At 41.8% G+C, this 11,627-nt stretch overlaps 1 protein-coding gene across 1 annotated transcript; it reads left to right on the forward strand.

Moving 5' to 3' along the window:
• Positions 1–433: 433 nt before the first annotated feature.
• LOC115105350 (histone H3.3A) lies at positions 434–5,691 on the forward strand. The gene is made up of 4 exons (XM_029627290.2): positions 434–556; positions 3,296–3,438; positions 3,897–4,050; positions 4,194–5,691. The coding sequence occupies exons 2-4, from the start codon at positions 3,311–3,313 to the stop codon at positions 4,320–4,322; spliced, it is 411 nt and encodes a 136-aa protein (XP_029483150.1). The 5' UTR covers positions 434–556; positions 3,296–3,310; the 3' UTR covers positions 4,323–5,691.
• The last annotated feature ends 5,936 nt before the right edge of the window (positions 5,692–11,627 follow it).

The raw sequence follows: 11,627 nt of genomic DNA on the forward strand, positions 1-11,627 counted from the left end.
TTCAATCACATATATGATAACTGCTATATTGCATAACACAGAATCCTCATAGTTTTGAATATCTTGTATTTGCTTAATAAATTGTTAGCAAACTTGTATACGCCAGCTGATGCCTTATTGCATAATATAGGCCTACATACATGTTTTAGCCTACAAATAAATGTAGGCTGTTGCAGTGAAAGAGGAGACTGCCTCTTTGGCATAGCACACACTGTTGGAAAAGCAGACAGATAAAACTGTGGTTACTACCATATTCTTTCTTTCACGTCTAATTGATTGAGCACTTTAGGGTATTTCTTATTATATTCCTTCACATTGATAGACAATTCACTAGAAAGCAATGCAAATGTTCCTTTCAGGGAAAGATTCAATCATCAGAAAACGGTGTTTACAAAAATGAAACACGTTGCATTATGGGAGTAGAATGATTGACACGGCAGCCATTTTCCTGCTGGACGCGGTGTTCCCACCATTGTGTGAGAGATAGTAAATACTGAAACTGCTAGACAACCATAACATTTATTTCCTTGCGAAAAAACATTTATAGTCACGTCAGGTAAGTGGCATATTTTATCATGTTGTTTTGTCTGAAATACTTAACCACATTTTTATATAAGTTTTAGATTGGTTAAACTTCATTTTATTTCAAAATATCCTTCCATTCCGTCGGTGTAGAAATGGAAAAGCGACTGCCGCGATGCCAGAGGCTTTCTACTTCCACTGGCGGAAGCAGATATAAAATTCTGATCCAATTTCATGTAGTTTTACTTCGCTTGTACGGTGTGAACAAACATTCACATACAACTCAAAGCAACTTTTTGGATAGCTACAGTTGTCTACTTTGATGTTTTAATACTCGTAGTCCTGATTTTTGCTTTGTTTTTATTAGATTTTTCAAAGTTCATGTTCCGCTCTTTGCCAGTACATTGGTAGACTTTATTCGATTGCCTCTTCATTTGCGGCCATAATCTTGCGGTTAGAGGCGGCACAATGGTTTGTGGACCCATCCCTAGGTTCTAAGTAGTGTATCTTGATTGGTCGACAGCGAGAAAAATGCCTACTGGATTGGCTGTTTTTCGATAGGCGATCTGCATACTAGTTTGATTGGTTGGGCAGTATCCGAGTGTTCACGGGCCCAGAGAAATAGATTTCCATGACTGGCCCACTGTTGCTGTAGCATTGCAGCTGTTCAGCAAAATAGAAAGTTGTCATAACAGAGTAGTACTCCAGATGGAACCATTTCAATCATCATTTCTCCATAATAGCAACATACTAGTTAGTCTGATTAATAGTTCGTTTGATTAATCAGGCTGTAATACACAATAAATTGGTATATAAACTTGAGACATTTGTTTGCAAAAATCGGCTAAATATCCCTTACAAGCCAGAATGTTTTAATGAATTTACATTTACAATTACTATACCTGTTGTACGTGTGGTTTGGCCTTTTGCTGCTCAAAATTTAAGACAAAATATCCACGGGAAAGTATTGTTTAGCTGACTTTTTAAGAGAGCTTGTAGGTTGTTCTGAAATTATTCAGACGCCTTGACTTTTTCCACATTTTGTTACATTGCAGCCTTATTCTAAAATGGATTAAATAAATAAGCCCTCATCAATCTACACACAATACCCCATAATGACAAAGCGAGAATGTAGTTTTAGACATTTTAGCAAATTTATTAGAAATAGAAAAACAGATACCTTAAGTATTCAGACCCTTTGCTATGAGACTCGAAATAAGCTCAGGTGCATCCTGTTTCTATTGATAATCCTTGAGATGTTTCTACAACTTAATTGGAGTCCACCTGTAGTAAATTAAATTGATTGGACATGATTTGGAAAGGCACACACCTGTCTATATAAGGTCCCACAGTTGACAGTGCATGTCAGAGCAAAAACTGAGCTGTGAGGTTGAAAAAATTGTCTGGAGAGAGCTGAGACAGGATTGTGGCAAGGCACAGATCTGGGGAAGGGTAACAAAAATGTCTGCAGCATTAAAGGTCCCCAAAAACACAGTGGCCTCCATCATTCTTAAATGGAAGAAATTTGGAACCACCAAGACTTCCTAGAGCTGGCTCCCCAGCCAGGTTCAATATCCAATACAAAACAATATTCTCTGCTCTGAGGAAACCAAGATTGAACTCTTTGGCCTGAATGCCAAGCGTCACGTCTGGAAGAAACCTTGCACCATCCCTACAGAAAAGCATGGTGGTGGCAGCATTCTGCTGTGGGGATGTTTTTCCAGTGTCGGGGACAGGGAAACTACTCAGGATCGAGGGAAAGATGAACGGAACAAAATGCAGAGAGATCCTTGATGAAAACCTGTTCCAGAGCGCTCAGGACCTCAGACTGAGGCAATGGTTCACCTTCCAACAGGACAACGACCCTAAACACAAGAGCCAAGACAACGCAGGAGTGGCTACAGGATAAGCCTCTGAATGTCCTTGAGTGGACCAGCCAGAGCCCAGACTTGAACCCGATCGAACATCTCTGGAGAGACCTGACAGAGCTTGAGAGGATCTGCAAAGAAGAACGGGAGAAACTCCCCAAATACAGGTGTGCTAAGCTTGTAGCGTCATACCAAAGAACACTCAAGGCTGTAATCGCTGCCAAAGGTGATTCAACAAAGTACTGAGTGTAGGGTCTGCATACTTATGTAAATGTGTTTTTTTTTAATTATTATTATTGCAAATTTGCAAAAATTCCTAAACATTTTTTTGAGGAAAAAAATTGGAAAAAGTCAAGGGGTCTGAATACTTTGCGAACGCGCCCTATATTTGTTTGGGACCTAGATAAAGTTCGTTTTATTTTTAAAAATCCATCAGTAGCTATTGAAGCAAGCATGACATGACAAAGAAAATTGTATATTCTGAATCAGGGGAAGATAGAGAACGATCTTTTTTTAAATTTCCAATATAAAACAAACTGCCTAGGTGCTGAACTGAACCATATACCAGCTCTCTAAAAAGTCAGGTTAGCAATACTTTGCTATGGATGTTTTTTCTCATTTTGAGTAGCAGAAGGACAAACCGCACAGACAACTGGTACAGTTAGTTTAAATGTAATCTTATTTAACATTCTGGCTCGCAAGGAACATTTACAAGATTTTCCACACAAATGTATCAGGCTGTATATTCCAATGAATTGTGTATTACAGTCTGATTAATCAGACTAGTACGTTTAACACTTGGAAAAATTATATTTCAATATATTTGCAACTCACAGAATGTGTATAACAGAGCGTGTTGACACATATTCAACATGTTTCCAATGTGGTTTTTCCTGTCTTTCAAGTATAACTAACTCGTCATGGCTCGTACCAAGCAGACCGCCCGTAAATCCACTGGAGGAAAGGCTCCACGTAAGCAGCTGGCCACCAAGGCTGCCCGCAAGAGTGCACCGTCCACCGGTGGGGTCAAGAAGCCCCATCGTTACAGGTAAAGCATTGGATCACCCCTAGAAATAACAGTTTGTGTTCACCCTTGAAAGTACACACGTGGATACAGCCCTATTATGACATGTAGAGCTTGTGTGAAACCACACAGGTGCTACCAATCCATATTGTTATGGAAATGACTTGACAATCATATAAGTCCCCATATGTCCGAAATGCCACCCTATTTCCTATATAGTGCACTACTTTTGACCAGGACACATAGGAAATAGGGGGCCATTTCAGACGCAGACACTGTTTTCAATTAGCCGTTCAACAAGCCTTATAACTAAGCAGTGACTGCTGGTAAACGGTCGTCACCATTCAGTGTTTACCATGGCCAGACACGACCAGGGCAGTAGCATTCAGCATGGGGATATGAGCAGTGAAGAACTATATTAAAAGAGAAAAGAATATAATGACTTTTTCCCCCTAGTCATACTGACAGTGTGTTGGTTCCAGGCCCGGCACTGTGGCCCTGCGTGAGATCCGTCGGTACCAGAAGTCCACTGAGCTGCTTATCCGCAAGCTGCCCTTCCAGCGCCTGGTGAGGGAGATTGCTCAGGACTTCAAGACCGACCTGCGCTTTCAGAGCGCCGCCATCGGAGCACTTCAGGTCAGTGGCTGTGTGTGAGTGAAGCTCTGTTCCTCCTAACCCAGATCATGTCCTAATTGGCCTATACACACCTCAAAATTCATTTTTTTGTGCTGACTCACTGTTCACCATGCGTGTGTGTGTGAAAATCATTCTGTCTGCAGGAGGCGAGCGAGGCATACCTGGTGGGTCTGTTTGAGGACACCAACCTGTGCGCCATCCATGCCAAGCGTGTCACCATCATGCCCAAAGACATCCAGCTGGCACGCCGCATCCGTGGAGAGCGTGCTTAGATGCCGCCCTTTTCTCCAATGCTCTATTCTCTTTTTTCTTTACCTCTGTCCTCACCTTCACTCTCTCGTTCCCCCACCCTTCCATCTCACTCCTCAGCCCCCTCTCGCTGTATTCTTCTTGGTGGACTTTAGAGTAACGGTGATTATGATGAGATAGAAACGTGTCTGAAAAGTCTCGTCTCTCATAGTTTTAGTCTTCAGCAGATGCTTTAGGGTATCTTTTGTGCATGTAGTAGGAGTCGCTGATCAGACAAATACACACACATGCTTAGAACCATGCATCCTCAGCTCTCCTACAACAAAACCACTCTGATTGACCAGGGGAGATATCAGGCATGTGTGTGTTTTGCGACAGGCGTCGGGTTTCTGCAACACTCTCACACACAGGGGGGCAGACCAGAGGGGTGTCGCCCGGGGCTAGTCTGCATAAGGGGAGTGGCAACTTCCACAGCAGGGTGCTACTTAAACTAACCCCAGGGCCTCTGCACTGTCTGCCCACCTCCCATTCTCACCCACTTCCTGCTCCATCCTCTACACCTGATCTGGGGTACTCTCCCCATGCACCCTCATGCCCACCACAGCCAGACCCTTCCCCGCCTACTCCAATGATCCCTATCCAGCCCTTCCACACTCCTGCCCCTCTAAATTGATGGTTGGGGGGTTGTTGTCTGTGGAGCGCCGTTAGTCTGTTGGTGTGAGAGCTGTGATCAGCCAAGCAAATTGTATTCAAACGAGTATCTCTTCTTGGCTACTTAATTTTTAAAATTATTATTACTATCATTGTGGATATGGTGTCTCTAAAAAATATATATATAATTCATACATATATTTTCTTTTTACAACTGCCAGAGATGTCAAAATAGGAATAAGGAAAAAAAAGTGATTGACGTTTTAAGACATGGGAATCTCTTGTTTTTACAGAATTATTTTCAAACCAATCAGGAAGAGCTCTGTTTCATAAGCGAGCTCCTGTTCCAATGGCAGCCACACGGGGCCGATATATACCAGCCCCCTTCCTATTTCGTTTTTCTCACTATCAGTTTGTCATTATCCATGATGCTACACTCAATCTCTTTACCTGAGCTCTGTCTCTTAAGATGAGCATTAGTTGTCACACCTGTAAAAATACTACTTTGTAGTAGCAAGCGTTACTCTGCACGTTTGGGTTCTTTTCTGTTGCTCTCACGTCTCTAGCTCTGACCATAGAATCTGTCCGTTTCCTCAAAATTTGTGATACACAATATAACCTCATGTTTGTTTTCTTATATTTTTTCTTATTCCTCCAGATTTTCAGATGTTTAAATAAGCTGATGTTTGTATTTTCCAAATTTCTCATATTATGGTGGTAATAAATAGATATCCAAATGGGTGTCTTTGTCCTTTTCCTTTTCTACAAATGTTTCGCTCTTTACTTGTTGTGTGCATAGTCTGTAAGAGATGTAGGATTTTGATTGAAACATTCCGGTGAGCTACCTCTTTTGATTTGAAAGAAAATGACTTATAAATGCAACTAGATTACCAATTGGAACCTTTTGATGGGGGTGGGGGCCACAAAAAATCTAAAGTCATTGAGTGGCTGGGGTTGCTCACGTGTCTGTATACTCACATGTGCATCATGCAATTCTACTAATTTTGCTATGGGGCAGAGAGGAAATAACTGTTTTAGAGCTAATTTCCTGTGAGTCTACACATTTTGCCATAAACTGGAGAGAAATGTTTGCAGTTTTTAATATATCTGAGTTAGACTGACAGGGCTCCCAAGTGGCGCAGCGGTCTAAGGCACTGCATCTCAGTGCTAGAGGTGTCACTACAGACCCTGGTTTCATTCCAGGCTGTATCACAACCGGCCGTGATTAGGAGTCCCATAGGGTGGCGCACAATTGGCCAAGCATCGTCCGGTTTAGTGTTTGGCCAGGGTAGGCCGTTATTGTATCTAAGAATATGTTCTTAACTGACTTGCCTAGTTAAATAAAAACAATCAATGTGGAAACCCTTGGCCGATAATTCAACCATGATTACTAAATTTAGATACCTGGCCGCTAGACTTATTTACCAATCTAAAAAAAATTACCTGACATGGGCTAATTGAGTGACTAGCAGTGACTGACATAAGAGAAACTTGCCTATTCCCCCTCAGCAAACAAAACATTTGGCATGGGTCCTGAGATCCTCAAAAGGTTCTACAGCTGCAACATCGAGAGCATGGTTGCATCACTGCCTGGTATGGCAATTGCTCGGCCTCCGACTGTAAGGCACTTCAGAGGGTAGTGCTAATGGCCCAGTATATCACTGGGGCAAGCTGCCTGCCATCCAGGACCTCTACACCAGGCGGTGTCGGAGGAAGGTCCTAAAAATGGTCAAAGACCCCAGCCACCCTAGTCATAGACTGTTCTCTCTACTACCACATGGCAAGCTGTACCGGAGTGCCAAGTCTAGGATAATAAGGCTTCTCAACAGTTTTTACCCCCAAGCCATGAGACTCCTGAACAGGTAACCAAATGGTTACCCGGACTATTTGCATTGTGTGCAAATAGTCCCCCCCCATAACCCCTCTTTTACACTGCTGCTACTCTGTTTATCTTATATGCATAGTTACTTCAACTTCATAGTCACTACATTCATGTACATACTACCTCAATTGGCCCGACCAACCAGTGCTCCCGCACATTGGCTAACCGGGGTATCCTCATTGTGTCCCACCACCCGCCAACCCCTCTTTTTACGCTACTGCTACTCTCTGTTCATCATATATGCATAGTCACTTTAAACATACCTACATGTACATACTACAGTGCCTTGCGAAAGTATTCGGCCCCCTTGAACTTTGCGACCTTTTGCCACATTTCAGGCTTCAAACATAAAGATATAAAACTGTATTTTTTTTGTGAAGAATCAACAACAAGTGGGACACAATCATGAAGTGGAACAACATTTATTGGATATTTCTAACTTTTTTAACAAATCAAAAACGGAAAAATTGGGCGTGCAAAATTATTCAGCCCCCTTAAGTTAATACTTTGTAGCGCCACCGTTTGCTGCGATTACAGCTGTAAGTCGCTTGGGGTATGTCTCTATCAGTTTTGCACATCGAGAGACTGAATTTTTTTCCCATTCCTCCTTGCAAAACAGCTCGAGCTCAGTGAGGTTGGATGGAGAGCATTTGTGAACAGCAGTTTTCAGTTCTTTCCACAGATTCTCGATTGGATTCAGGTCTGGACTTTGACCTGGCCATTCTAACACCTGGATATGTTTATTTTTGAACCATTCCATTGTAGATTTTGCTTTATGTTTTGGATCATTGTCTTGTTGGAAGACAAATCTCTGTCCCAGTCTCAGGTCTTTTGCAGACTCCATCAGGTTTTCTTCCAGAATGGTCCTGTATTTGGCTCCATCCATCTTCCCATCAATTTTAACCATCTTCCCTGTCGCTGCTGAAGAAAAGCAGGCCCAAACCATGATGCTGCCACCACCATGTTTGACAGTGGGGATGGTGTGTTCAGAGTGATGAGCTGTGTTGCTTTTACGCCAAACATAACGTTTTGCATTGTTGCCAAAAAGTTCAATTTTGGTTTCATCTGACCAGAGCACCTTCTTCCACATGTTTGGTGTGTCTCCCAGGTGGCTTGTGGCAAACTTTAAACAACACTTTTTATGGATATCTTTAAGAAATGTCTTTCTTCTTGCCACTCTTCCATAAAGGCCAGACTTGTGCAATATACGACTGATTGTTGTCCTATGGACAGAGTCTCCCACCTCAGCTGTAGATCTCTGCAGTTCATCCAGAGTGATCATGGGCCTCTTGGCTGCATCTCTGATCAGTCTTCTCCTTGTATGAGCTGAAAGTTTAGAGGGACGGCCAGGTCTTGGTAGATTTGCAGTGGTCTGATACTCCTTCCATTTCAATATTATCGCTTGCACAGTGCTCCTTGGGATGTTTAAAGCTTGGGAAATCTTTTTGTATCCAAATCCGGCTTTAAACTTCTTCACAACAGTATCTCGGACCTGCCTGGTGTGTTCCTTGTTCTTCATGATGCTCTCTGCGCTTTTAACGGACCTCTGAGACTATCACAGTGCAGGTGCATTTATACGGAGACTTGATTACTCACAGGTGGATTGTATTTATCATCATTAGTCATTTAGGTCAACATTGGATCATTCAGAGATCCTCACTGAACTTCTGGAGAGAGTTTGCTGCACTGAAAGTCAAGGGACTGAATAATTTTGCACGCCCAATTTTTCAGTTTTTGATTTGTTAAAAAAGTTTGAAATATCCAATAAATGTCGTTCCACTACATTATTGTGTCCCACTTGTTGTTGATTCTTCACAAAAAAATACAGTTTTATATCTTTATGTTTGAAGCCTGAAATGTGGCAAAAGGTTGCAAAGTTCAAGGGGGCCGAATACTTTCGCAAGGCACTGTACCTCAATAAGCCTGACTAACTGGTGTCTGTATATATCCTTGCTACTTTTATTTTCAAATGTCTTTTTACTGTTTTATTTTTTTACTTACCTACACACACACACACATACCTTTTCTTTGCACTATTGGTTAGAGCTTGTAAGTAAGCATTTCACTGTACGGTCTACCTGTTGTATTCGGCGCACATGACAAATAAACTTTGCCCATCCCTGCCCTGTCGTAACCAAAAAACTAAGGAGCTAGAACTCAAACGTTTGTTTTTGCAGTCACTGAGTTACTCTGCAGCAATATTCCTATCTTTGCCAATAAGGCAAGGCAAACAAATTATATACAGCTTGAAATCATGTTTTTGAAAGTAATGTTGCTCTCATGGAATGTCATTCCTAAAGCACAATAGAAACCAATTGCTATTTGCATGTGAATATGCATTGCAATCCTTTGCTCCTTGCTTACACTTTTGTTAGTGGCCCACTCCAAGAGGAATTGTCGAAAATGTGCTATATAGCAGTGAAAGATAGCGATTCCCAAGTTAGATTAGGTTGTCAGAGCTTTGTAAATGTATTTATTTTTGTTACATCATCAGAGATCTGTGTGCGTAGGTAGACATGCCTGTTTTCTTTCCTAGTTCCTCTTACAATGCCTGACCAGAGGGGTAAGAAGTTGAACAGCAGTAGATTTGGCACAGTTTGTACTGCGCTACAGTTCCACCAACTAGTAGGGATATATAGTTTCCAAAAGTTTCCAAACGTGTGGTGGAAAATGAAAATGAGTGTTTCTGAAGTTAAAATAGTTTCTCTCTGTTTTGGACTGTTTTTTTCCTTCAGTTTCTTGCTTAGTGAACACGACCCAGGTAGCCTATGTTTATTTCTTCCATTTTTTATTTAACCTTTATTTAAATAGGCAAGTCATCCTCCTACAAGGGCTAGGATTTAAAAAATCTAAATGACATCTCCGTAATCTAGCATGGGTAGGATGGTCATCTGAATCAGGGTTAGTTTGGCAGCTGGGGAAGGTAGTAGGACTTGCCCTAGCTGTGTGTGAAATGTGGTGCCTCTTTCACAAAAGGCACAAATTCTCTCAAATTTGATACTAATGAATAGCAACCTGGTCCTGCAGAGGTACGATGGTGTGCAGGGCTTTTCTCCGGCCAACACAGCACCAAAACACCTGGGGTGTATTCATGACAGAAACCATTTACAGTTTAAGAACCAAACGGAGGCAAACAGAGCAAAATTAGAGTTGATTTTGAACACATTCAGGTATGTCCCTCCCCGTTTCATTCCATTTGCTCCCGTTTAAGAAATGTTTTGCAACAGAATCGGTGGAATGTATACCACTCTGATACAGCTAATCAACTCAAGGTCTCGATAAACTCAGATGAATGAAGTAGTTTTGTGCTGGGCTGGAGGTAAAACCTCCACGTCCAGTAGCTCTCCAATGATCACCAGGGTTGGTGACTATTGCTTTACAATTGTTTGTTTTTTTAAACCGGTTTATACAGGTTTATGTTGTATACATATACCACTTGACCCACTCTTTATTTTGTGAATAGCGTTTATTGTGTGAATAAGTGTTTCTTTGCATTAGGGTACGCACATCTCGTCTGAACTAAGTTCTCCATCATTGAGTTAGAGTAGTCATTGGACTCAAAAGTTTAAACTGATGTGGTTGAGTGTTTGTGTTCCTTATTCCCTAAAGAGAAAGGAAATGCTATATTTTAAGGGGTCATGATTTGGTGATTTAGGTCTTATGTGTTAAGGGTTTACAGTTTGTGAGTATACTTCAGAGAGAAGGGCACACAATGGGCAACATTTTTAAACTCTTTGCAATGGAAAACAAGAAATCAGGGTTAGTTTTGCAGCTGGGGTATGTAGTAGGACGTTGTTGTTTGTGATTGGACAACTCCAGCTAGTCCCTCCCTGTGTGTCTGTTTGGTGGTTAATGAACACGACCCACATTGGGAATGCTGTGTCTCTATATTCACCTTCCCCAAGGTCTGCTGAGTGCTGCTGTCCTTCCTCCATCCCCCACCACATCTGCTCCTTTCAGAGATTACCGGCAACATGTCTGTCTGTCTAAAACTCTCTGTGCTGATGACGGGCAGATTACAACCGCACTGCACCCTCTGAGAGAGATTAACCAATCAGGACCCAGACAGAGAGGGCAGGGATTAACCAATCAGATCACAGAGAGGGAGGGCAGAGGGATTAAAGTGGTGCAGAGTGGGATTAACCCAGCGAGTTGAGTGCGTATGTGGTGTGCGTATTGAGTGCGCTATGGGAAACTCTCCAGTTTCCCTTTTACGTCTCAATGCTATACTCTATTATGTTTGTGTTCAAATGAACTCTTCATCAATTCATCACCCTCCTATGTTATTCACTCGCAACATGGTTAGATAAATATACTTTTGTTCCACTCTGAAAAACAAAGTTATTCTGTTCTATAAATTAATAGGTTTTTCATTTTTAGAGTCCATATTTGTCCAAGTTTAAAGTAACAAATTGTTACTCTGTCACCTAACCAGTATCTTCAGATACTGTAAAATATGTTATGGAATCCATCATTTGCAATGTCTAGATTCCAACACACATTTGTAATGAAGATGCCGTATTGGCAAAGATAGGAACATTGCTGCAGAGTAACTCATCTATTTTATAACACACACGAACACACACACACACATCGCATACACATTGAATACACATATTGTACTCACAAACAAGTATACACCCGTACACAAATGTCCACTTGTGGTCAAATTGCATGGCATGTAACCAGGTCAACTAGGGATTACTGAGTTGTCAGAGTTGTCAGAAGAGGGGGGTGAGGTGGAGTAGTGGGGGTGGGGAGGGAGGCAAAGGGGGATAAGAGGCTGGCAGAGATG

The sequence above is a fragment of the Oncorhynchus nerka genome, linkage group LG22 (genome assembly GCF_034236695.1).
Source record: "Oncorhynchus nerka isolate Pitt River linkage group LG22, Oner_Uvic_2.0, whole genome shotgun sequence".
Classification (NCBI taxonomy): domain Eukaryota; kingdom Metazoa; phylum Chordata; class Actinopteri; order Salmoniformes; family Salmonidae; genus Oncorhynchus; species Oncorhynchus nerka.

Excerpts from the sequence above, each read along its gene's own strand:
- LOC115105350 (XM_029627290.2), top strand. The coding sequence starts at position 3,311 with ATGGCTCGTACCAAGCAGACCGCCCGTAAATCCACTGGAGGAAAGGCT. Across the intron at positions 3,439-3,896 it reads AAGAAGCCCCATCGTTACAG|GCCCGGCACTGTGGCCCTGC; the intron begins GTAAAGCATTGG and ends TGTTGGTTCCAG. Across the intron at positions 4,051-4,193 it reads CCGCCATCGGAGCACTTCAG|GAGGCGAGCGAGGCATACCT; the intron begins GTCAGTGGCTGT and ends TTCTGTCTGCAG.